This window comes from Ailuropoda melanoleuca, chromosome 16 (assembly GCF_002007445.2).
Source record: "Ailuropoda melanoleuca isolate Jingjing chromosome 16, ASM200744v2, whole genome shotgun sequence".
NCBI classification, from domain to species: Eukaryota; Metazoa; Chordata; class Mammalia; order Carnivora; family Ursidae; genus Ailuropoda; species Ailuropoda melanoleuca.
This window is the reverse complement of record NC_048233.1, coordinates 63,510,397-63,533,860: the sequence shown is the minus strand read 5'-3', so window position 1 is coordinate 63,533,860 and position 23,464 is coordinate 63,510,397. Positions and strand designations below refer to the sequence as shown.

General features: G+C 38.0%; 1 protein-coding gene across 5 annotated transcripts in view; it reads right to left on the bottom strand.

Annotated features, from left to right (window-relative positions):
* Positions 1–23,464, bottom strand: part of QSER1 (glutamine and serine rich 1) — a 75,595-nt gene that overhangs the window by 35,089 nt on the left and 17,042 nt on the right. For all 5 annotated transcript variants that reach the window (XM_034644979.1, XM_034644976.1, XM_034644978.1 and 2 more), the window contains 3 exons: positions 7,660–7,772; positions 7,117–7,278; positions 676–4,359 (listed from right to left, as the gene is read on the bottom strand). In XM_034644979.1, the coding sequence (XP_034500870.1) occupies positions 676–4,359; positions 7,117–7,213 (3,781 nt within the window). In that variant the 5' untranslated portion in view covers positions 7,214–7,278; positions 7,660–7,772. The remainder of the gene's footprint in view (positions 1–675; positions 4,360–7,116; positions 7,279–7,659; positions 7,773–23,464) is intronic.

The window sequence follows — 23,464 nt, the reverse complement described above, 5'->3', positions numbered from 1 at the left end:
ATACTAGAGATAACAGTGTATATCTCACAACACTGCTACTAGTTCCTAGCACAGAGGTGGTGGCTATTTTATTGCAATAAATGTCTTTCCTTAGCATGTTTCTTAAAATAGTTGACATGAGGCCGTGCTTCTTGAAACAGTTCCTCCAAATGTTCCCTTAACTACAGAGTAAAGTGAAACACACACCCAAAGGTTTGGAGATATAGTCTGGAGCCTACACAAAATTTTTAAATTTTATCTTAATTATATTCATGTTCATGCTACACATACTATAACCATGTTTAATAGTAAAATATTAATCATCAGGTAGAACTGACATACCAAGAAAATATGCCAGCTTATACTACAACAGGGTCCCCAATAAAATGCCTCATATCCATAAAGAGCCTCTTCGAGATGTCTCAGATTAGAGAAGTCTGGATACATACTATGTAAATTATGTGTCATGTGGTAGAAAGTCAAAAAACCAGAAGTTTTCAACCTAAACCCCAAAACTTTCCTACAGGGAAGGAGCATTAAAAAAAAAAATAAGTACCTAAAATACCCACCTAAACATTTTGTCCTGAAAATTTATTTACAGACCCGCTTCAAGCTAAGAAAGCTTCAAACCTAGTCTATTAGCGTAAAAATTAGAGTGGAAAGCTCTAATTATGAACCTAAAATGAAAAACTTTACCTATTTTCTTCTTTTTATCAGAAGTAGCATCCAATGTAGTTAACGTAGTGGAGGCGCTTTTGTAAATATCACGACTGCACGCTCCAGGATCTTCTTCATCAGAAGAGAATGAAGATAAATGGTCTAAGTTTTTAAGTTCATTCTCAACTTTTTCTGACGGGCTGTTACCCCCAGTTTCAGACACTAAAGGTGTGGGTGTCGTAGAAGTCTTTGGAAGTGGCGGGGGACACAATGTACGAACAGTCTGGGTCCCTGGTCGTCTAGTCCTGTTGGGCATTCGGACGGCAAGAGTGGAAAACTGCTGCTTGGGCCCGGATTTCAGAAAATCTAAGAAAGAGGCAATAAATCCTGTTTTGACTTCTGGCTGTTTTTCCTCTACCTCTTTGATCTTCTGTCTCATTTTTTCTTGATGCTGATAACCATCATGGCAGCTTTCTGAGGAAGGAGGGGTATATGGCAAATACACATCTGTTCCCCTCGGATTCTGGCGTTTGCCCTGGGCACTTCTTTTCGGCTGTTTCTGATTACTGTTGTCTTCCTCTTTCATTTGCCCCTTTCCGGGTTTTTTCTTCTGCAGGTGAAAATGCATTAAATCGTGGTTTTCTTCTTCAATCTTGACACCAACGGCCTCCCCAGGTTGGGCCATGGCCAACAGTGCAAGAGCACTTCTAGTTGGGTTCACCGACACACCGCTGTCATCACCCCCTAAGGTGAGCTCACTCTCCGATGCGGCACTCTCTCCACTTACACTTCTACTAGAAACAAACTCCTGGCTTCTGTTATTATTTAAAGTATTATCAATAGGAACTTCGCTATCCTCTTCAGATTCATGATTGGTAGCAGGCTGTTTCTTGAATGAGCCAGAACTTTGCTCCTGGGCTTCATGACTTGGTCCAACCACTGGTGAAATTACTTTAGATGCTTTATTTTGACCAGTTTCAATATGCTGTTGATTGAGAGTCATTTTTGACTGGAGGGTAGGTACTGGTGAAAGGTTTACAGCGACTTGATTTCCATTTAAGGAAATATCACTTATATTCTGTGGCTTTCCTACCGCAGCTGTTATGGGGTTAAAATCTGAAGTCACGTGCCCAACATCTAATGACTGCTGAAAATGAGATTTAGAATCACCATCTTCAACTGCTGGAATGGTTTCATTTGAAGTTGACTTGGAAAAATCAGAAGGAGTAACCCCACAAGCTGCTGCTGTAGCTGCTAAGATATCATCTACATTTGATAAAATATTTCTCTCATCACTGAGAAGCATTGCCTCTGGGAAACATATTGATCCAAGAGAAACAAAATGATTCTTTGAATCATGTTGATTTGTTTCACTGAAATGGCCCTTTGTTGTTAGATGTTGTTGTAATGGTTTTGAAGACTCAGAGAGGTCCATTTTCATGATTTCAGAAGTTTGAGGATGGAGTTGCTGCTGAGAATGATCCCCATTGCTCTGAATAATATGGCCATCCATTTGAAGGAAAGGATGGACTATTTGTTGAGGACTTTGAACACGCTGTACTTGTAAAGATGCCTTTACTTGTCCTAAACCTGCCTGCAGTATTGATTGCTGAAGAATTTGCAGATCACAGGTAGAATCTAAAAGAACCTGTGTATTAGGAAGAGATGCCTGATGGCCATGCCCTAAAGAATGATTTGGAATTTGAATCTGAGATGAAGCATTAATTATTTGATCATGTTGCTCCTGGACCTTGGTTTCATGTACCTTGTGTGTAAGAGCATGCTGCTGGTTGAGGTCTTTAGCATTCAATCTTATTTGTGGAGTTTGCATTAAATTAGTTGCCTTCTTAATATCAAGGGTTGGTGCGCTGACTTGGCCAATTTGTTGGGTAAGTTGTGTCACTGAACCAACCATGCTTTCTTCTTTTTTTGACCCTTGTAGGGCAATCCCAACAACTTGATCCTCAAGACGAGAATTACTTCTGATCACGCTCTGAGAATATCTGTCCTCTGCCTTTGACACCTTATAAGCTGATTCTTGAACATTAACTTCTCCATCAGATAGCCTTTGGGTGGATGACTCAAGAGATACTTGTGGCTGTAACACCTGTAACTCCTGCATTGGAAAATCCTCTTCTTGTTTTGAAGATGTATACACATTTGAGTCAAGTTTTCTTTCGGCATAAGACTTTGGATCAGGGGAAGGTATGTTGTTCTGTAAAGTCTGACAGTGAGTAGGGGATGCAAAAGATGATGACTGGACAGCAGGCAAAAACTTTTGGGACTGGGGCGATGACGACCCTTGAGTCTGAGCATTTTGGGAAGAATGCATAGAAATATAATTCTGGGTTGGGCTAGAATCTGATAAATTCTGAGCCCGAGAGGCGGAAGAATAAGAAAGAGAAGGGGCTGTTAACGTTAGGGACTGCCCCGAAGCATAGTTTTCTGAAGGACTAACAACTGACAACACTTGTGACTGAGATGAATAACTAACCTGTGTCTGGCTAACTGGTGATAAACCCTGAGAATGACTAGATGAATAACTCTGAGACTGACTAACTGAAGACAGATCTCTCGTTTGAGCAGGATAGCTCTCATTTGTAACTGAAGATAATACTTCCTGTTGATTAGAAGAATAATTAAGTGTCTGATTTTCAGAAGTTATAGTCTGAGATGATCCAGAAAAAGTCAATGTTTTATATAAGGATGGCAACTTCTCCACTTTGTTGGACCTATAAACCTGTGAATGAACAATAGATGGCACATTATGTGGCTGCACTAAACCATAATTCTGGGACTGACTAACTGATAAAAGGCTGGGTAGCTGTGCCGTAGAATAAATTTGTGCTTGGCCCGATATGACAGAACTCTGATTATGTAAAGGTTTGGAATAGCTTAATGTTTGCACAGGAGGAATTATACTTTGAGGTTTGGGGGTCTTAGTTGATGTTAGTGGTTGTTTTGTAGAACAGCTTTTTACTTTTGTAGTAGAAGGAGGAAACCCTGATGACGGAACTGCAGATGAGTAAGACTGAGCGAGTCCCACTGACACCTGGGAGGTCTTCTGTTGTAACCCTCCACTGCTCACCTGAGTAGACTCTCCGACGGGGCTACAGGATAAAGATGACTGCCTGCTTGGTTCCTGAAAAGTAACTACACTTGCATTTGATAGATAGCTATGTAAGGAATGCTGTGAACCAGTCAGTTGTGCCTGAACAGACTGGGTACCTGAAGGCCGCTGATGGTGTTTAATAACACTACATTCTCGAAGAAGAGCTCTTTCAATGGAAGAAGTAGAACTAGTAAAGAGAGTTGAACTGTAGGCTTGAGGAGTTTGCTGGGCTCCCCCAAGTGCTGAAGGCAACAAACTAAATTGAGGTTGTAAAAGATGGGGTGCAGACTCTTGAGCTGAGCGATATGTTGAAGACTGAGGTGGTATGCTGTTACTTAACGCAGAAGTGCCCAGGCGCTCAAATGCCAAAGCAGTTGGAACAGTTCCCTGGGAAGTCTTGATTTGTAGCAAAGGGTCATGAGGATTTAAAATTCCATTGGATGTAGTGTTAAAAGATGAATCCTGAAGCACCAGAGGTGAGGTGGTAGCAAAGTTTCTATTGCTGAAGGTGGTGGGATGCTGATAAGCAGAGAGGGCAGAGGGTGGAAGTGTTCCAGTGGTTGGCAAAGGTCCAGTAACAAACAGCTCAGTTGCTGCTGAGGAATGCATACCTAGGAAGAGAAAACATAAAAAACTTTATGCAATTACAGCACACACACACACACACACACACACACACACACACACACACACACACACGTCTTCACCGTAGAGACTTACATAACCTTCAACCCATTAAACTCTCTAAGATTGAAAAGCCTGACAAATTAGTTCTGCATGTAAACTTCAAAAATTACATTTCAAAAACAGCTAGCTTTCTTTTATTTTTATTTTTGAGAGAGAGAGTGTGTGCATGTGGGTGAATCTTTTTTTTTTTTTTTTTTTTAAGATTTGTTTATTTTCTGAGAGAGAGAGAGAGAGAGAGAGCGAGTGTGCGCAGCAGGGAGGCGGAGAGGGAGAGAGAGTCCCAACCAGATTCCACCCTAAGCATGGAATACAATGCAGGACTCCATCTCATGACACTGAGATCACCGCCTGAGCTGAAACGAAGAACTGGTTGCTTAACTGACTGACCCACCCAGGTGCCTCAATACAGCTAGCTTTCTTAAAGCAAAAACAAAATTACAAAAGTATTAGCAATTCCTACCTATAATTACTATATAAATGAGTTTATATGTGTTAGATAAGGTCATCCGAAAATTAAGAAAATAAAAATGTACATAATCTCCAGTGATTAATTTATCCTGAAATCTCAATGTAATAGCAACAGACAAGCTAAAATGTTTGTAACATTAAAATTAAACCCAAACTGCCTACATTTAATATGATAAGTAAATCTAAAAATAAATAGTGATGTTAACACTGCAAAGTTTCTTTTATCAAAATATATACATTTTGGGGGCACCTGGGTGGCTCAGTCGGTTAGGCATCTGACTCAATTTTGGCTCAGGTCATGATCTCAGGGTCGTGAAACTGAGCCCCACAACAGGCTCCTCACTGAGCGAAAGTCTGCTGGAGCTTCTCTCTCCCTCTCCCTCTGACCCCCCCCCATCCCATGCACTCTTTCTCTCTAATAAATGAACCTTAAAATATATATACACACACTTGCTTATCATAAAAGCTGATCAGAAATTAGCATTGTCAAGAAGAAAATACTTTCATTTCAGGAAAGCATTCTAGCCAAATATAGCAAAAGTTAACGTATGTATACCCTTATGATCTAAAAGTTCTACTTCTAGGGGCGCCTGGGTGGCACAGCGGTTGGGCGTCTCAGGGTGTGATCCCGGCGTTGTGGGATCGAGCCCCACATCAGGCTCCTCCACTGTGAGCCTGCTTCTTCCCCTCCCACTCCCCCTGCTTGTGTTCCCTCTCTCGCTGGCTGTCTCTATCTCTGTCAAATAAATAAAATCTTTAAAAATAAATAAATAAATAAAAGTTCTACTTCTAGAAATTTATTCTACGGAAATAAGTGGACACAACCCACATGTCCATCAACATAGGACTGATCAAATAATTATGGCACAACTGATTAATACTATTGCTATAAACACTGATTAAGAGGATATATATGTTTTGATATGCAAAGATATCAAAGAAGAGTAAATATCAAACTGTTAACTCTTCTCTACAAAAGTGAGACTGTAGTAAGGAACTATCACTTTCCCTTTTGTAGACCTTTTTATTGTTTATATGTTTTTTACTGAACTGCCATTAAAATTTTTTTATTTAGAAAAATAGGGGGAAAAAGATTCTCTGGCCTTTTCAAAAACCTTCTCTCACTTCTTCCTATTAAATGTCAAAAAAGTATTAATACTATGAAGACAGAAAAAATATAGTTATACTTAAAAGAATGAGTAACATTTAAAATTTATGTTTAAAATAATAATCATAGAAACTGGAATAGAAAATCTAACTAAATACATATAGTACAATTATTCCAAGAAGCAAAAAATGAATCTACTTTGTTTTATAATCTCCTCTTTTATGTCACACTAAAACATTAATTATCTCCTTGGAGCATACTGAAAAGCTCTATTAATGGAATTTACAACAGAATGATAAAGTATTATTTCCTATAGCTATTACTTTAAAATATCTCCTCAAATATGCTATGACATTTCATATTCTTTAAAACAAAACCTTAAAAAAAATCACCAACTTTCCTGTCACCCTGAAAAAAGTAAAAATATATACAAATAATTTGGGGGGAGAAATAGTTGAAAATGTAATGTACATATAAATAGGGAAAATACAGTAGTATCAGCCAATAATGGCCTTTACTAAATAGTGATGTAATCTGTTCAAGTCTAGATAACTTTACATAACTCCAGTGATGAAATCAGTCCCAATGTTTTTGACTATACTACCTACTTAGTCTGAAGTCACGAGATAAACGAACTTAACACCAAAAAAACAAAAAAGATAAATATGTAAGGTGATGGATGTGTTAATGAATCAGATGGAAGGGGAATTCTTTCACAATGTAACATATAGCAGATCACCACAATGTTCACTTTAAACATCTTACAATTTAATCTATCAATTATACCTCAGTAAAGCTGAAATGGAAAAATAAAAGAAACTGAATGTTTGCTTCTATTAAGTAGACAAGTAACCACTTAAATTGCCAGATAAGAACTTGAGGTCCAGGGTTTATCTCTAATAATTACCTTCTTCAACTTGTTAGTTTCTATCAGCGATAAATTTGAATTCTGTCCAATGTGAAATTGTGAAAAATTCCAGGTTTTAAAGTTCACTGAAAAGGCAGTAATTACTTTCAGCCACACTACATAGTGACAAGCCCATAAAAAGTGTACTTTTATCAGTATTTCTTCTGGACTTAAAAAATTCTGAAAACAAAGCGTCACCTGTCTGCCAGGATGGAGCCCTGAATTGTGGTAAAAGAGTAGTTCCTGAAGAAGCAGCCTGAGCGGTTCGGGATTCAACAGCAGAGAGAAAATTCATCACTGAAGATTCTTTAGTGTTAGTGCTGGCACTGTTCACACTAGTATCGAATATTCCAGAAAGACCTACATTTGAAGATAAAATATATCATAAAGTAAAAATATGTATTAATATAAAATTATTAATTCTGTTCTTATTTTAAAAAGGAATCTCTGAAATTTGAGGCCAGAAGTTCCACAACCCTGTTTTGAAATAGCAAACAAATATTAGTTTGACCAAGTATAGTTATAATTTAAAATGCACAAAGACCTATGAAAAAAGATCTCCCCACCAATTATATAGATATTCTCTATCAGTAAAAGATAAAGCTTTTGATTTCATTTTCATTTTCACTTTTCCCACAGCTCCATTATGTCCTGCCCATATTCATTACCCAATATGAGAAAGCTGATTTTTCTTCTTAATCACTAAATGTAGCCAGATGCATTTTATAAGAGCATTTTTACCAGTTGGCTGAGGTGTGGTAGCGTATCCAGGAAGCTGATGAGAGGCTGCAAAAGTCTGTCTCTGAAGGAGATCTGTTTCAGAGTGTGAGGGATGTCCTTCTTCAAAGCTTAAACTAAAGGATAATAAAAAATAAGTGACTGAAAACACATAGCTCAAACAACTGGATCAAAACATCTCTAGGAGAGCAATTAATAAAAGTTGTGGAAGTCTTTGACTAAATTCCTGACCTACACATCAATAGATCAAACACAGTCTGAAAACACTGGCAAAATGGGGGAAATATATTGAGGATAGAGTAGGAAGAAAAACGATGCATAGTATTTTCCTTAATTCAACTTTACTTCCTTTTACTGGTAGAGAAGTGACAAGGCATAGTGGGAAGAGTGATATCCTGGAAACCGGGACAGCTGAGTTCACTGTCCAAGCTCTACCACTGGCTTACAGTGGGATTTCACTAAGGGACTTAATTAATGTCAGACTAAATTCCTCATCTGTGTGAATGAAGGACTAGACAAGATAATCTCTTAAGTCCCTCTAGTTCTAACATTTTATGGAATATCAGATAACTTGAATTAATTGATAATTAAAATAACTCACCTAGAAAATTTCAAGCCTCGGCATTTTGAGAGTAATTCAGTAATTTTTCTCCCCTTGATTTTTACTTTGAGTATTTTAAACCCACAGAAAAACTGAAATAGTCCAATGAAAGACTTATACCACTTACTTCTCCCCTTGATTTTTGAGTATTTTAAACTCACAGAAGAACTGAAAGAGTCCAGTGAAAAACTTATACCGCTTACTTAAGACTCAATAATCATTAACATTTTGTGACCTTTGTTTTATTTTTCTTTACACACAGATATTAGACTTGAAGAAATTTAACTTTAAGTCAGTAATAGTACGTAATAGAGGTCATATTCCAATTTTCCAATTGTTGCCAAAATGTTTGGGATTTTAAAGCTCTTTCTATGTGGAATCCAATCAAAATTCAAGAACTGCACTTGGTTATGACTTTTTAAATTGAGAACAGTGCCTCCACCCTGCCTCTAATCCCAGATCCCTTTTGTCTTGATTTCATGGCACAGACTTGTTATTGTTGTTGAGGAATCCAAGTCAGCTGGATGTAAACTATTACAAATCCTGGCTCTGTCTGATTGACTCCCCATGAGAAGTAAGCGATACTTTGTACTTCTTATCACATCAGATGAGGATGCACATATCAGTCTGTCTCATAATTGGTGATGCTAAACTTGTATTGGTTAAAGTACACCTGTCGGATCTTTCCATGTAATTATTTTTTCTCCTTTGAAATGCAATTGTGAGGTGTTACTTTAAGACAGTGTAAATATCTTATGCCCAACAGTCAAAGGTTTTGGACATCATCCACTAATGATTTTTAATTTAATTATCACACTGGAGATGTGTGGTAATGGTCGTTTTCTAATTACATCATTCTTTTAATATTTAAAAGGCGGTCTTCTTTTATAAAATAAAAATGAGCTTTCCCCCCTTTTCTCCCTCTTATGTACATGGATATATATACTTATATTTTCATATTTTTCAAAAATGCATATATCTTACACTTCAAAAATATATCACTATAGACTTTTAAAAATAGAAGTAGAGTTGACATATAATATTAGTTTCAGGTGTACAACATAGTGATTCAACAATTACACACGTTATGAAATGCTTACCATGACACATGTAGTTACCATCTGTCACCTACAACATTATTACAATATTATTGACTATATTCCCTGCTAGGAACATTTGTATACAAGTCTTTCATGGACATATGTTTTCATTTCTCTTAAGTTAAATATCTAGGAGTGGAATTACAAGGTCATAAATTAGGTGCATGTCCCACTTTACGTTACCATTAGTAATGAATCAACACTCCATTTTTGCTTTACATCCTTGTCATGACATGATGTTTTCAGTCTTCCTTTTTATTTATTTATTTATTTATTAAAAAGATTTTATTTATTTATTTGACAGAGATAGAGACAGCCAGCGAGAGAGGGAACACAAGCAGGGGGAGTGGGAGAGGAAGAAGCAGGCTCATAGTGGAGGAGCCTGATGTGGAGCTCAATCCCACAACGCCGGGATCACGCCCTGAGCCGAAGGCAGACACTTAACCGCTGTGCCACCCAGGCGCCCCTCAGTCTTCCTTTTTAAAAAAGATTTATTTATTTCTTTGAGAGAGAGAGAGAGAGAATGAATGGGAGGGGCAGAGAGAAGGGGAGAATCTAAAGCTGACTCTGCGCTCAGCATGGAGCCTGACAGAGGGCTCAATCTCATGACCCTGAGATCATGAGCTGACCCAAAATCAAGAGTCAGCCACTTAGCCGACTGTGCCACCCAGGCGCCCCGTCAGTCTTTTTAATTTTAGCCATTCTAGGTAGGTATAGTGGTATCGCGGTTCAACTTGCATTTCCTAATAACAAATGATGAGCGTGAGCATGTTTTTATATGCCAACAGGCTATTCTATTCTTTCAACTCCTCTTGTGATGTTTGTTCCCATTTTTTGCCTTTAAGAAAAGTGGGTTAAGTTAGCTCTCCTATTAGGTTGTTAAGAGTTTTTCTTATATTCTGGATCCACATTTTTGGGTCAGATATATGTACTGTGAATGTTTTCTTCCAATCTAATGGCTTGCCTTTTTATTTTTTAGTGTCTTTAAATAAAAAGCTTTCATCAAGTTAGTTTTATTGTGGTAAGAGCATTTAACATGAGATCTCCCCACTTAACATAGCATGTGATACATTAGTGTTAACTATGTGCACTATGTCCTACAGATCTCTAGGGCTTATTCATTTTGAATAACTGAAACTTTATATCCTTGGAACAACTCCCCATTTCCCTCTTCCCCTAGCCTCTGGCAACCACCATCCCACTCTCCACTTCTGAGTCCAACAAGGTTTTAATTTTTGATCAGCCTAAGTACATTTTTCCCCCATAAAATCAGTGCTTTTAGAGTCGCTAATATTTTTACCTACATTTTCTTAGAGTTTTAATGTTTTAACTTTTATGTTTAGATCTATGAACCATTTTGAGATAAATTTTGTGAGATAAGGGTAAAGATTCATTTTTTAAACTTAAAAAATTAAGGTACAATTTGCATACAATAAAATTCACAGGTCAGTGAGTTTCGACAAGTAAATAAACACTGCAAAAACTAAGGGAGAGAACAGCCCCATCAATTCAAAGGATGCCCCCATGCCCCTTGGTAGTGAACTCCTCCCACCATCTCCCAAAGATCTATTCTCTCTCCTTATAGTTTTGCCTTTTCCAAAATGTCAAATGAATAGAATCATTTAATATGTAGCCTTTTGTGTCTAGCTACTTTCAGTTAGCTTAATGCCTTTGAGAGTCATCCATGTTTTTATTTTTATCAGTAATTTATTATGTTTTATAGCCGAGCAGCATTCTGTTATATGGACACATCAGAGCTTAGTGCTTGTTTTAAATCCATTAACAATTTAAGAACCTTTGGGTTCTTTCCTGTTTTTAGCAATTATGAATAAAGGTGCCACAAACCTGTGCAAAAGTTTCTGTGTGAACATTAGGTTTCATTTCACTTGACTAAAAACACAGGGGGGGATGGCTGAGTTACATGGTAATGCCGAACTTTAGAGAAACTGCCCATTTTCCGAAGTGGCTATCCCTTTTGCATTCCTCTAGTAATGTATGTGTGGTCTAGTGACTGCATCCTCACTAGCACTAAGTATTATCAATTTATAAGCTGTTTCTTTTCTTTTTAAAAATTTTAACTGTTCTAATTGGTGTGCAACAGTACCTCATTGTGGTTTGTTTTTTTTAAACATTTATTTGAGGGGGGAGGGGCAGAAAGAGAGGGAGAGAGAATCCTAAGCAGAACTCACACTGAATGCGGGGCCCCATGCAGAATTCAATCTCACAACCCTGAGATCACGACCAGGGCCGCAACCAAGAGTCGGCTGCGGCTGCCTGACGGTGCCACCCAGGTGCCTCCTTCACTGTGGTTTTAATTTGCATTTCCTTAATAACTAACAATGATGAGCACATTTGCTCGTCTACTATGCAGAAATCTTTGGTAAAATATCTACTCAAATCTTTTGCCTATTTTTTATTGAGTTATTTGTTTTCTTGAGTTTTAGGTATTGCCTATATTCTAGAATCAAATTCTTGGTGAGATATATGTTTTGCAAATATTTTCTCCCACTCTATGGCTTTCATACTTATAACAATGTAGTTAGAAGAACAGAACCATTTTTTAAAAGGTATTATTTTTAAGTAATCTCTACACCCAATCTGGGTCTCAAATTTATCACACCAAGATCAAGAGTTGCATGCTCCACTGACTGAACCAGCAGGTGCCCCTATGAATTGTATTTTTGCTGTTGTTGCTGAGAGATCTTTGCCTACTTCAATAGCTCAAAGATTTTCTCTTCTGATTCCTTCTGGAAGTTTTATAGTATTACTTTTTCCATTTAGGTCTACGATTCATTTGGAATTAATTTTTTGTATATGGTGTGAGGTAAGGCTTGGGATTCATTTTTTTTTAAATTTGGGTATGCAATTGTCCCAGTACTATATATTGAAAAAACTAATTTTTTACCTATCGAATTGCCATGGCACCTCTTAAAAAAAATCAACTAGCCATATATTTGTGGTTCTCTTCTTAAATATTGTGCTACAATATTAATATGTCTGTTCTTAGGCCAATAACACACAGCCTGATAAATGACTCATTCAGGTTCTAAAAAACTTCCAGTTTTGTTCTTCAAAATTATTTTGGCTATGCCAGGTATTCTCACACAAATTTTAGAGTCAGCTTGTCAATTTCTACAAAAAACACTGCGCTGAAACTACACATCAATTTGGGGAAAGCTACCATCTTAAAAGTACTGAGTGTTCTAATCCATGAATATATCTATTTATTTAGGTCTTTAATTTCTCTCAGCAGTCTTTTGTAGTGTTTAATAGCTAATTCTTGCAAGTATTTTGTTAAATTTATCCCTAAGTTTCTCATTTTGTTCTAAACTTTTTTTTAAATTACAGCTTTACTGATATGTAATTCGCATACCTTAAAAGTCATCCATTTAGGGGCGCCTGGGTGGCACAGTGGTTAAGCGTCTGCCTTAGGCTAAGGGAGTGATCCCGGCTTTATGGGATCGAGCCCCACGTCAGGCTTCTCCACTATGAGCCTGCTTCTCCTACTCCCCCTGCTTGTGTTCCCTCTCTCGCTGGCTGTCTCTATCTCTGTCAAATAAATAAATAAAATCTTTAAAAAAAAAAGTCGGGGCGCCTGGGTGGCACCGCGGTTAAGCGTATGCCTTCAGCTCAGGGCGTGATCCCGGCGTTATGGGATCGAGCCCCACATCAGGCTCCTCTGCTATGAGCCTGCTTCTTCCTCTCCCACTCCCCCTGCTTGTATTCCCTCTCTCACTGGCTGTCTCAATCTCTGTCAAATAAATAAATAAAATCTTTAAAAAACAAAAAAAAACAAAAAAAAAAAGTCATCCATTTAAAGTGTATAAATCAGTGCATTTTTAGACTATTCAGTTATGCAACCAGAACCATAATCTAATTTTAGAACATTCTCATTGCCTCAAAAATAAACCTGTACCCATTAGTATCACTCTGCATACCCCCCTCCATCCAGCCCCAGGCAATCACTAATCTACTTTCTGTCTCTGTGTATTTGCCTACTCAAAACATTTCATAAAAATGGAATCATACTATAGGTGGGCCTTTTGTGACTTACTTAGTATAATCTTTTCAAGGTTCATCTATGTTACAAAATGGATATATCAGTACTTTACTCCATTCTATGGCTGAACAATATCCCATTGTATAGATACACATTTTCTTTAGCCATTATAAGTTGATAGACATTTGGGTTTTTTCCACTGTTTGGCTATTATGAATTATGCCGCTATGAACATTCATGAACAGGTTTTCGTGTGGATGTATGTTTTCTCTTGGGTATGTACCTAGGAGTGGAATTTTTTAATCATATGACAACTCAAACATGTTCAACATTTTGAAAATTGGCCAACCAAATTGGCTGTACCATTTTACATTACCACCAGCAATGGTTAAGGGTCACAATTTCTCATCATCTTTGCTGATACTTCTTAAAGCTTTTTATTATAATAGCCATCCTAGTAGGTGTGAAATGGTACCTCACTGTGGCTTTGATTTGCGTTTACCTAATGATGTTGAACATCTTTATTTTTTTTTTTTTAAGATTTATTTATTTATTTGTGGGGGCACCTGGGTGGCTCAGTTGTTAAGCGCCTATCTTCAGCTCAGGTCATGATCCCAAGGTCCTGGGATTGAGTACCGCATCAGGCTTCCTGCTCAGCGAGGAGTCTGCTTCTCCCTCTCCTTCTGCCTGCCTCTCTCTCCCTGCTTGGGCTTTCTCTGTCAAGTAAATAAATAAAATCTTAAAAAAAAAAGATTTATTTATTTGAGAGAGAGAGCACATGCAAGGGACAGCAGGAGAGAATCCTCAAGCAGACCCCTGCCAAGTGGGCAGCCCAATGCAGGGCTCGATACCATGACTCTGAGATCATGACCTGAGTGAAATCAACGGTTGGACACTTAACTGAGCCACCCAGACATCCCCATTTTGACTTAATTTTTGTATATAGTGTAAGGTAGGAGTCTTAGTTTATTCTTTTGCTACTCCCCCGTTTGTGTGCTATCTCTCTCTCTCTCAATTAAGTAAATAAAATCTTTTTAAAAAAGTAAAAAAATAATCTACACACATATATTTCCTTGTTCTACTAGCTGCCAGAGCCTAGAAATGAAGACTCCCCGGCTGAAAAGAGCATACTTCCTACCCGGATCATGGCTCCTAATATCATACTTCAAGAAAAAGGAACCAGTGCTCCCTGAAGAAATGGGTCATTCTAGTACTGGGGCAGGAAATACAGAAGAACTCGAGCATCTTATAGTACCAGAAAGTAAGAAAGTGCTCATGAAAAAAAAAGAAAGACAGGGGAAAACCCCTACATTTACAAAGGCGTGTTAAAGGAGAAAAAAAAAAAAAAGACAAAACAACAACAGCATCTCAAGGGGACACAGGAGCCAACTGGAAGACCCCCCAATGGCCAAAGGTTTTAACCCTTATAAAAATCTGATAGTCACTGATTTGTTGACATTGATTATTTTTAAACTTAAAACAGTTATTTATGGTTTTGAGGTTTTTTTGTTTTGTTTTGTTTTGTTTGTAGTAATCTCTACACCCGAAGTGGGACTAGAACTCACGACCCCAAGATTAAGAGTCACATGCTCGGGGTACCTGTGTGGCTCAGTTGGTTGAGCGTCCCATTCTTGATTTCAGCTCAGGTCATTATCTCAGGGTCCTGGGATCAAGTCCAGGGGTGGGCTCTGTACCTCCGCAGGGAGTCTGCTTGAGGATTCTCTCCCTCTGCTCCTCCCCCACTCATGTTCACACTACCTCTCTCTAAAAAGTGAATAAATACATCTTAAAAAATAAAGTCACACACTCTTTCAACTGAGTCAGCCAGGCAACCTGACATTGTTTATTTTTTTAAACAAAGGCCAGATTTTTAAAAGTGTTTAAAAATTTTTTTGGGGGGGTGCCTGGGTGGCTCAGGCATTAAGCATCTGCCTTCGGCTCAGGTCATGATCCCAGCGCTGTGGGACAGAGTCCCGCGTCGGGCTCCCTGCTCAGCAGGAAGCCTGCTTCTCCCTCTCCCCCTGCTTGTGTTCCTTCTCTCACTGCCTCTCTCTCTGTCAAATAAATAAATAAAAAATGTTAAAAAAAAAAAAAAGATTTTTTTTTGAGATTTTTATTTTTCAGTAATTTCTGTGCCCAATGTAGGGTTTGAATTTATGACTCCGAGATCAAGAGTCACATGCTCTTGAATCAGCTAGCCAGGAGCCCCACAAAAGCCAAATTAAAAAAAAAAAAAAAAAAAAGATTATCCTGCCCCGGCGGGGGGGCGGGGGACACACACACATCTCAAAACATGGTCAACAGATTCCCATATTTGAGCCAATGTAAGATCTCCTTTGAATAAATGTTCATTTACTTAATATAGGACCTACCCTGATAGAGTCCTTCCTAACCCCCAAGGCTAGGGTGGTAGGGAGGAAAACACAGAACTTATATTATCCCCATACATACTTCAAAAATTACAGGAGCTAAGGCCTAGAGAAGAGGGAAGGAGCCAAGAGATAAGAGTCACAATTGTTTTAATCTTCATATTCCCAGCCTAGCATAAAACGTCAATCTTCTATCTCCTCCCCACACACTCAAGGTAGGGTAGATTCAATGTTGAAGATAAGAAGGATCAGAATTTTGCAGGGGGTAGTATCATCTTCCTTCAGTTGCTGTCACTTAAACGCCAATTAAAAAAACTGACATTTTCCTAAAAATTAAAGCAAACCGCAAGATTAATTATTCAGTTACTACTTTCTGGCTTAAGTCTGAATATTCTTTCCTAAGCTTCTTAATTTTTAAATTTTTATTTATTTTTTTGAGAGGGAGAGAGAGACAGACAGAGAGAGAGAAGAGGGGGAAGAGGCAGAGGAAGAGAGAGAATCCCAAGCAGGCTCCACACCCAGCGCCAAGACCCACGCAGGCCTCCATCTCATGACCCTGAGATCATGACCTGAGCCAAAATCAAAAGTCAGACGCTTCACTGACTAAGCCACCCAGGTGCCCCTACACTTAATCTGTTTAGCAAAGAAAATTAACTTTTAAGGCAGATGAGAAACCGGAGACAAAAAAATCTCTTCTAAATGACAGTTTGTGCAGTGATGGCACATGATCATAAGAAAAAAATGTTTTTGAATATATTACTGAGAAGAAGCTATCTTATGGTTTATATCCTGACAGCAATAACATACAAATCTATTCTTTGGGTAGCGTACTCTTATGTCCATAGTAGTTAAGAAACACATTCCAGGAGCGCCTGGGTGGCACAGTCGTTATGCGTCTGCCTTCGGCTCAGGGAGTGATCCCGGCATTCTGGGATCAAGCCCCACGTTGGGCTCCTCTGCTGGGAGCCTGCTTCTTCCTCTCCCACTCCCCCTGCTTGTGTTCCCTCTCTCACTGGCTGTCTATGTCAAATTAATAAATAAAATCTTTAGGGAAAAAAAAAAAACACATTCCAAGTTTTAAAATCAATTAGCAAAAGTTCCATGAAATATGTTAAATCCCAAGGAAACAAGCCAGTACTTGCATACAAGCAGTAAGTTTACCTACGCACTGAATGAATGATTTTGCCTTATGTAGTCTGGTTTACTTTTATGTATTTATTTTAGAGAGAGAGCCTGGCAGGGAGGGGCAGAGGGAGAGGGGGAGAGAGTCTTAAGCAAACTCTACACTGAGCAGGGAGTCCAACACAGGGCTCGATTCCACAACCCTGAGATCGTGACCTGAGACAAACCAAGAGTTGGACACTCATCCAGACTGTACCACCCAGGCACCCCACATTTAGTAGCCCTATTACTCTCTTCTCCGTGTTAAAGAATTTGGCCACTGAAGATACAGATATTCCGGTATATTAAAAACAAAATTGTCTTTAAGCTTTGAAAATATGCTTTTTTTTAAGATTTATTTATTTGACAGAGAGAAAGAGACAGCGAGAGAGGGAACACAAGCAGGGAGAGTGGGAGAGGAAGAAGGAGGCTCCCAGCGGAGAAGCCCGATGTGGGGCTCGATCCCATAACGCCGGGATCACGCCCTGAGCCGAAGGCAGATGCTTAATGACTGAGCCACCCAGGCACCCCTGAAAATATGGTTTTAAACTTTTCATAGTTGAGAAAGATAAAAACCCTGGATTGGAAGTTAGGAGGCCCCGATTTCAGTCCTGATTCTGCAAATGACACTAGAAGACTTTCAGCAAAACATGTAATTTTGTAGAGGCTTCATTTTCCTATTTATGAAGCCTAATGCTCTTTGTATTAACTCATATTCTGAGTCAAGCTAAATATTTTTACTTCATCTACCATACAGTATTCTTTAGTATAAAATCTGTCTTCAAAATTGAGTGTAGAGATAAATCACATGGAGTTCATATAATTAACTTTGCGTGTGGAACTCTAGCATGTCTGTCCCACTCATACCTAAATGTCAAGTAGTTTATAAATACTTTATTTTAGCTAATCATAGTCTGAGAATTAAAAACAAAAACCTTAAGTATAAGAATAATCAGCCCCTGGGTGGCTCAGTCAGTTAGGTGTCCGACCCTTAATCTCAGCTCAGGTCATTTTTTTTTTCTTTGAAAGAGAGAGAGAATGTGCATGTGTGGAGGGGGTGGACAAGGATGCGGAGAAACCAGAACCGTCATATGCTGCTGGTGGGAATGTAAAATGGTGCAGCCACTTTGGAAAACAATTTAGCAGTTCTTCAAAATGTTAAACACAGAATTACCAGAAAGACCCAACAATTCCACTACTAGGTATCTACCCAAGGAAAACGAAACATATGTTCAAATACTTTCATACAAATGTTCACAGCAGCATTATTTGCAAAAGCCAAAAAGTGAAAACCACCAAATATACACTAGTGAAGGGATAAACAAAATGAGCTACATCTCTGCAATGGAATATTATTCTAAGTACTTATAGTACTGGTACATGCTACAACATGCATGAATCATTTTTTAAAGATTTTATTTATTTATTTGAGAGAGAGAGATAGCGAGAGAGGATTTAAGCGGGGGGTGGGGGGGAGAGGGAGAGGCGGGCTCCCCACTGAGCAGGGAGCCCAACGCGGGGCTCGATCCCAGGGTCCCAGGATCAAGACCTGAGCCAAAGGCAGACGCTCAACTGACTGAGCCAGCCAGGTGCCCCGACATGGATGAATCTCTAAAACATTATGCTTTGTCGTAAAATCCAAACACATGGGGCGCCTGAGTGGCTCAGTCGTTAATCGTCTGCCTTCGGCTCAGGGCGTGATCCCGGAGTCCTGGGATCAAGCCCCACATCAGGCTCCCTGCTCCACTGGGAGCCTGCTTCTTCCTCTCCCACTCCCCCTGCTTGTGTTCCCTCTCTCGCTGCCTCTCTCTCTAATAAATAAATAAAATCTTTAAAAAAAATAAACAAATAAAATCCAAACACAAAAGAACATGTATTGTATTATTCCATTTATATGCAGTGCCCAGGAAAGGCAAATCTAAAGAGACAGACAATGGATTAATGCCTAGGGCTAGGGCTGAGAATGAGGACTGATTACAAATAGGCACAAGGTTTCTTTTTGGGGTAATGAAAAGGTTTGAAGATTAGACTGTGATGACACTGTGGTAATGAAAATATACTAAAAATCACTGTAAACAATATAGGAGAATTTTATGGTGTGTAAATTAAATCTCAATAAAGCTGTTAATTAAAAAAAAGAGCTGGAAGAATCAAACGGCTTAGATTCACTATCTCTAAGGAAACCTTGGGCAAAGTATAGCTTCTTTGAGCCTTCATTTGCTCATTTGTAAGGCTACCTCAGAGCACAGGTAACTCTATTCACTGTATGTATCACATAGGTCTTTAGGGTCATTAAAGTGGGTTTTGCAGAATATCAGAAGGCAGAAGAGAGGAGTCTGAGTATTATTTGTCCAATCCCTCCATCACAACCATGATTCCAGCCAAGCCGCATCCCTCTACAACCATAGCTCCTTCTGGGCTCCAATAACTTGTTGCCCCACCCCTTCATGGGCCTAGAAGTGGCTTCACACTGCCACAACTCATTCAAAGTCTCATTTTCTTTTTTGGTTCCCTTAATCCTGCCCCCAACTATAAAACTGAGCCCCTCATTAACATGAATCAGATGAATCAAAGGAACGAAATTATGTTTCAGGCAGGGCCCTTAGCTGATAATTAGCGTAAAGGAAGCGCAACTGGTACTTTGTACCAACAAGTTATTGTTAAAACAAGTATGATTTCTTGAGATAAGTAAATTTGTTTTAACTGTTCCATACACCTTTTTTTTTTTTTTTAAGATTTTATTTATTTGACAGAGAGAGACACAGTGAGAGGAACACAAGCAGTGGGAGTGGGAGAGGGAGAAGCAGGTTTCCCGCAGGCTTCGTTGCGGGGCTCAATCCCAGGACCCTGGGATCATGACCTGAGCCGAAGGCAGACGCTTAACAACTGAGCCACCCAGGCACCCCTGTTCCATACATCTTTAGTGATCTTTACCTATTTCATTTTATACAAATGATACACTCAAGTTGGCTAAACAGGTGTTTTTCTTTTCACTAAGAAGGTGAAATGAAGGCTAGTATGGTATTTCCTGCCTGGTGGTGTGGTAGTGCATATTCAAAAATCAGTCAATCAGTTCCAAGCATTATTCACACAAAGAGAGACAGACTTTGGCATTTGTAACAGATGCCCAAGAAAAACGATGCCAAAGTCAAGGCTATGAAGAGTTTCCGTCTGTTGTTCTGTCAGGAAATAAATGAAATGTGATGGTGATGTGGCATATGCTTGGCTATGTTCATAACAAGAGACACCAAGGCCTGGGTTGGACACAATTCCAAAATTCCATTTCATCATCTTCCTTTTTTATTTCTGTCATCACCTGCATTACTGACCTTTCCTTTGAACAAAGACAAAATTTTCAGATCCAACTTTTCCCATCTCCAGTATTTTTCTGGAACACTTTTCTTTTAGAAGAAATACATCTGTATAGCTACATGCAAAAGAATGAAACTGGATCACTTTCGGAGGCCATACATAAGAATAAACTCAAATATATTAAAGACCTAAATATTAAGACACAAAACCATACAACTACAGAAAGAAAACATAGGCAGTAAACTTCTGGACATCAGCCTTAGCAATATTCTTCTGTATCTGTCTCCTTAGGCAAGGGAAACAAAAGCAAAAATAAACAACTGGAACTATATCAAACTAGTAAGCTCCTACACAGCAAAGGAAACCATCAACAATAAAAAGGCAACCTACTAACTTAAGAGAAGATATCTGCAAATGACATATCCAATAAGTGGTCAATACCCAAAATATATAAAGAACTCATACAACTCAACATGAAAAAAATCAAACAATCCAGTTAAAAAACAGAGGACCTGAATAGACATTTTCCCGAAGAAGACATATAAATGGCCAACAGACACATGACAAGATGCTCAACATCACTAATGATCATGGAAATGCATACCAAAATCACAATGAGACTACCATCTCACACCAGTCAGAATGGCTAGAATTAAAAAGATAAGAAATAACCAATGTTGGCAGGGACACCCTCATGCACTGTTGGTAGGAATGTAAATTGGTACAGCCACTGTGGAAAAAAGTATGGAGGTTCCTCAAGAAATTAAAAATATCATACACTTTAGTAATGACAGTTGCTAGTCTAGTCTAATAATGACAATCTATGACAAGAAATATCATACAATAATTCTACTTCTGGGTATTTACCCAAAGAAAACTAAAACACTACTTCAAAAAGATATATGCATCCCTATATTTATTGCAGCATTATTTACAAAAGTTAAGATATGGAAGTAACCTAAATGTCTATCCATAGATGAATGGAAAAAGATGCGGTATATATATATATATATACACACAACAAAATATTAAGCCATAAAAATGAAATCTTTCCATTTGCAACAACACAGACGGACTAAGAGGCTATTACGCTAGGTGAAATAAGTTAGAGAAAGACAAATACCATATTTTACTTCTATGTGGCATCTAAAAACAAAACAATCAAAAAACAGAAATAGGCCGTAAATACAGAGAACTGGTAGTTGCCAAAGGGGTAGGGGTTGGGGAAGGGGCAAAATAGGTGAAGGGGATTAAGAAGCACAAATTTCCAAGGGCGCCTGGGTGGCTCAGTTGGTTAGACATTCAACTCTTGATTTCACCTCAAGTCATGGTCTCAGGGTCCTGGGATTAAGCTCCAGGCCGGGCTTGTGCTGGGTGTGGTGACTGCTTGGGATTCTCTCTCCTACTCCCTCTGCCCCGCCCCTCACACACATTCTTTCTCTCTCGCTCTCAAAAAATAAAATATACAAAATAATAAATAAGTCACAGGGATGACTAGAACAGAATAAGGAATACGGTCAGTAATACTGCAATAACTTTGCATAGGGACAGATGGTAACTACACTTATCATGGTAAACATTTCATAATGTACATAAATGTCAAATCACTATGTTGTACACCTGAAACTCATATAATACTGTATGTCAACTATACTTGAATTAAAAATTTTTAAAAAGAAAACCAGGGCGAAAAAACCCCAAATACATCTGCCAAAGCAAATTATTTTGTGATTCGAATTGTTGCAATGTATTAAGTACCTCTAATGTCTAGACATTAACATATTCATTTAAGAGGTAGACAAAAATGGTCATGTGGGCCCTGGATGATTATATCTCTTTTCAGGCTCTGAAGAAATTATAAGAAATGAACAAGTATACAGCCGGTTATTTCTCACAACACAAAACATACTTCAAATTTCCCGGATTCGAATGTATAGGTGCCACGAAATGTTTTTTATTTTAGCTTCTTTATCTTGTTTGTGGCCTAGTTACCTTACCACATTAAATTTCTTCCTTTTATGAGAAAACTAGTACAGCTGAATTTTTACTATACCACAATTTTGTTCATTATTAACATGGTCTAGGATTTCTGGCATTAGGTAAGTCAAATCTGTCTAAAGATACATATTTATCTTAACAATTCACATTTATGCACCAGATTTCTAGACAAATATTTATATACCTTTCATTTAACATAAGAACCTAATAACATTTTCTAGAATAGAGAAAAAGATTTTCAGGTGAATCAAAATCCAAAGTTATAATATTCATTTTGATACTCAATATACAGTTTTTTCTTTCTCTACAAATTTTAAGACAAATTAACCAGAAATTTTCTATAAGCTCAAAAGGTTTGCTACTTGTTTTCTTAAGGATATTTCCAGAAATCTGTAAGCCCATTAACCAGACTTTTAAAACCACTACCGTTTTATGTCATTGTAGTTGCATCATATTATTTGTACTATCGTAAGACTGACTTAGATACCAAAGTGGGCAGAATGCTTAGGCTGCCTTAAAATATCATACATATTATAGTTATGTTAAAAAAAATTTTTAAAGTCTTTCAGAGACACACTATGGTTGAAAGAGAGACACATATAGCCTGAAATTTGCTTTGAAGTAATACAAAATAAATACAAAGTAGGGAGAGAAAGTAGGTGGGGGAATATATGGAACAAGATTGACCATATGTTGAAGTTTTTAAAGCTGGCTAATGAATAAGTAGGGGGTATTGTATCATTCTCTCTAAATGTTTGGTTGGAAATTTTCCTTAATAACAATACTATTGTCTGTAGTAGAGAAAATAAACTTCCAAGTGGCTAATTCACATTCTGGATTTCTGGTTCCCAAAAATGATTAATGCAAAGGAAGAAATTACAATAAACACTAAAGGAAAGGCATATACCATATTTTGAAACAATAGGTAAAAACAATTTTATAATTTATAATTTACTATCTTAAAACTTTTTATAAACATGTCTGTTAAGTATGAATAACATTCATACTCACTCCAAAGCACACTATATGAGGATGATGCTAAAACGACCATAAGGTGCACAACAGATCAAGGTTAATTAGCTAATATACCAGATTAGCTTTTAATAGCAAGTTTGAAACCATCATGTCCTACGCTATATTAAAACACAATCTATAAGTCTTAGAAGCAATTAATCATTTGCATGATACAAAGGATCAGATTGAGCCCAAACCTGCTCTCATTAAAAAAAAAAAAAAAGTAATACAGAGATATTAACCAACAACAAAA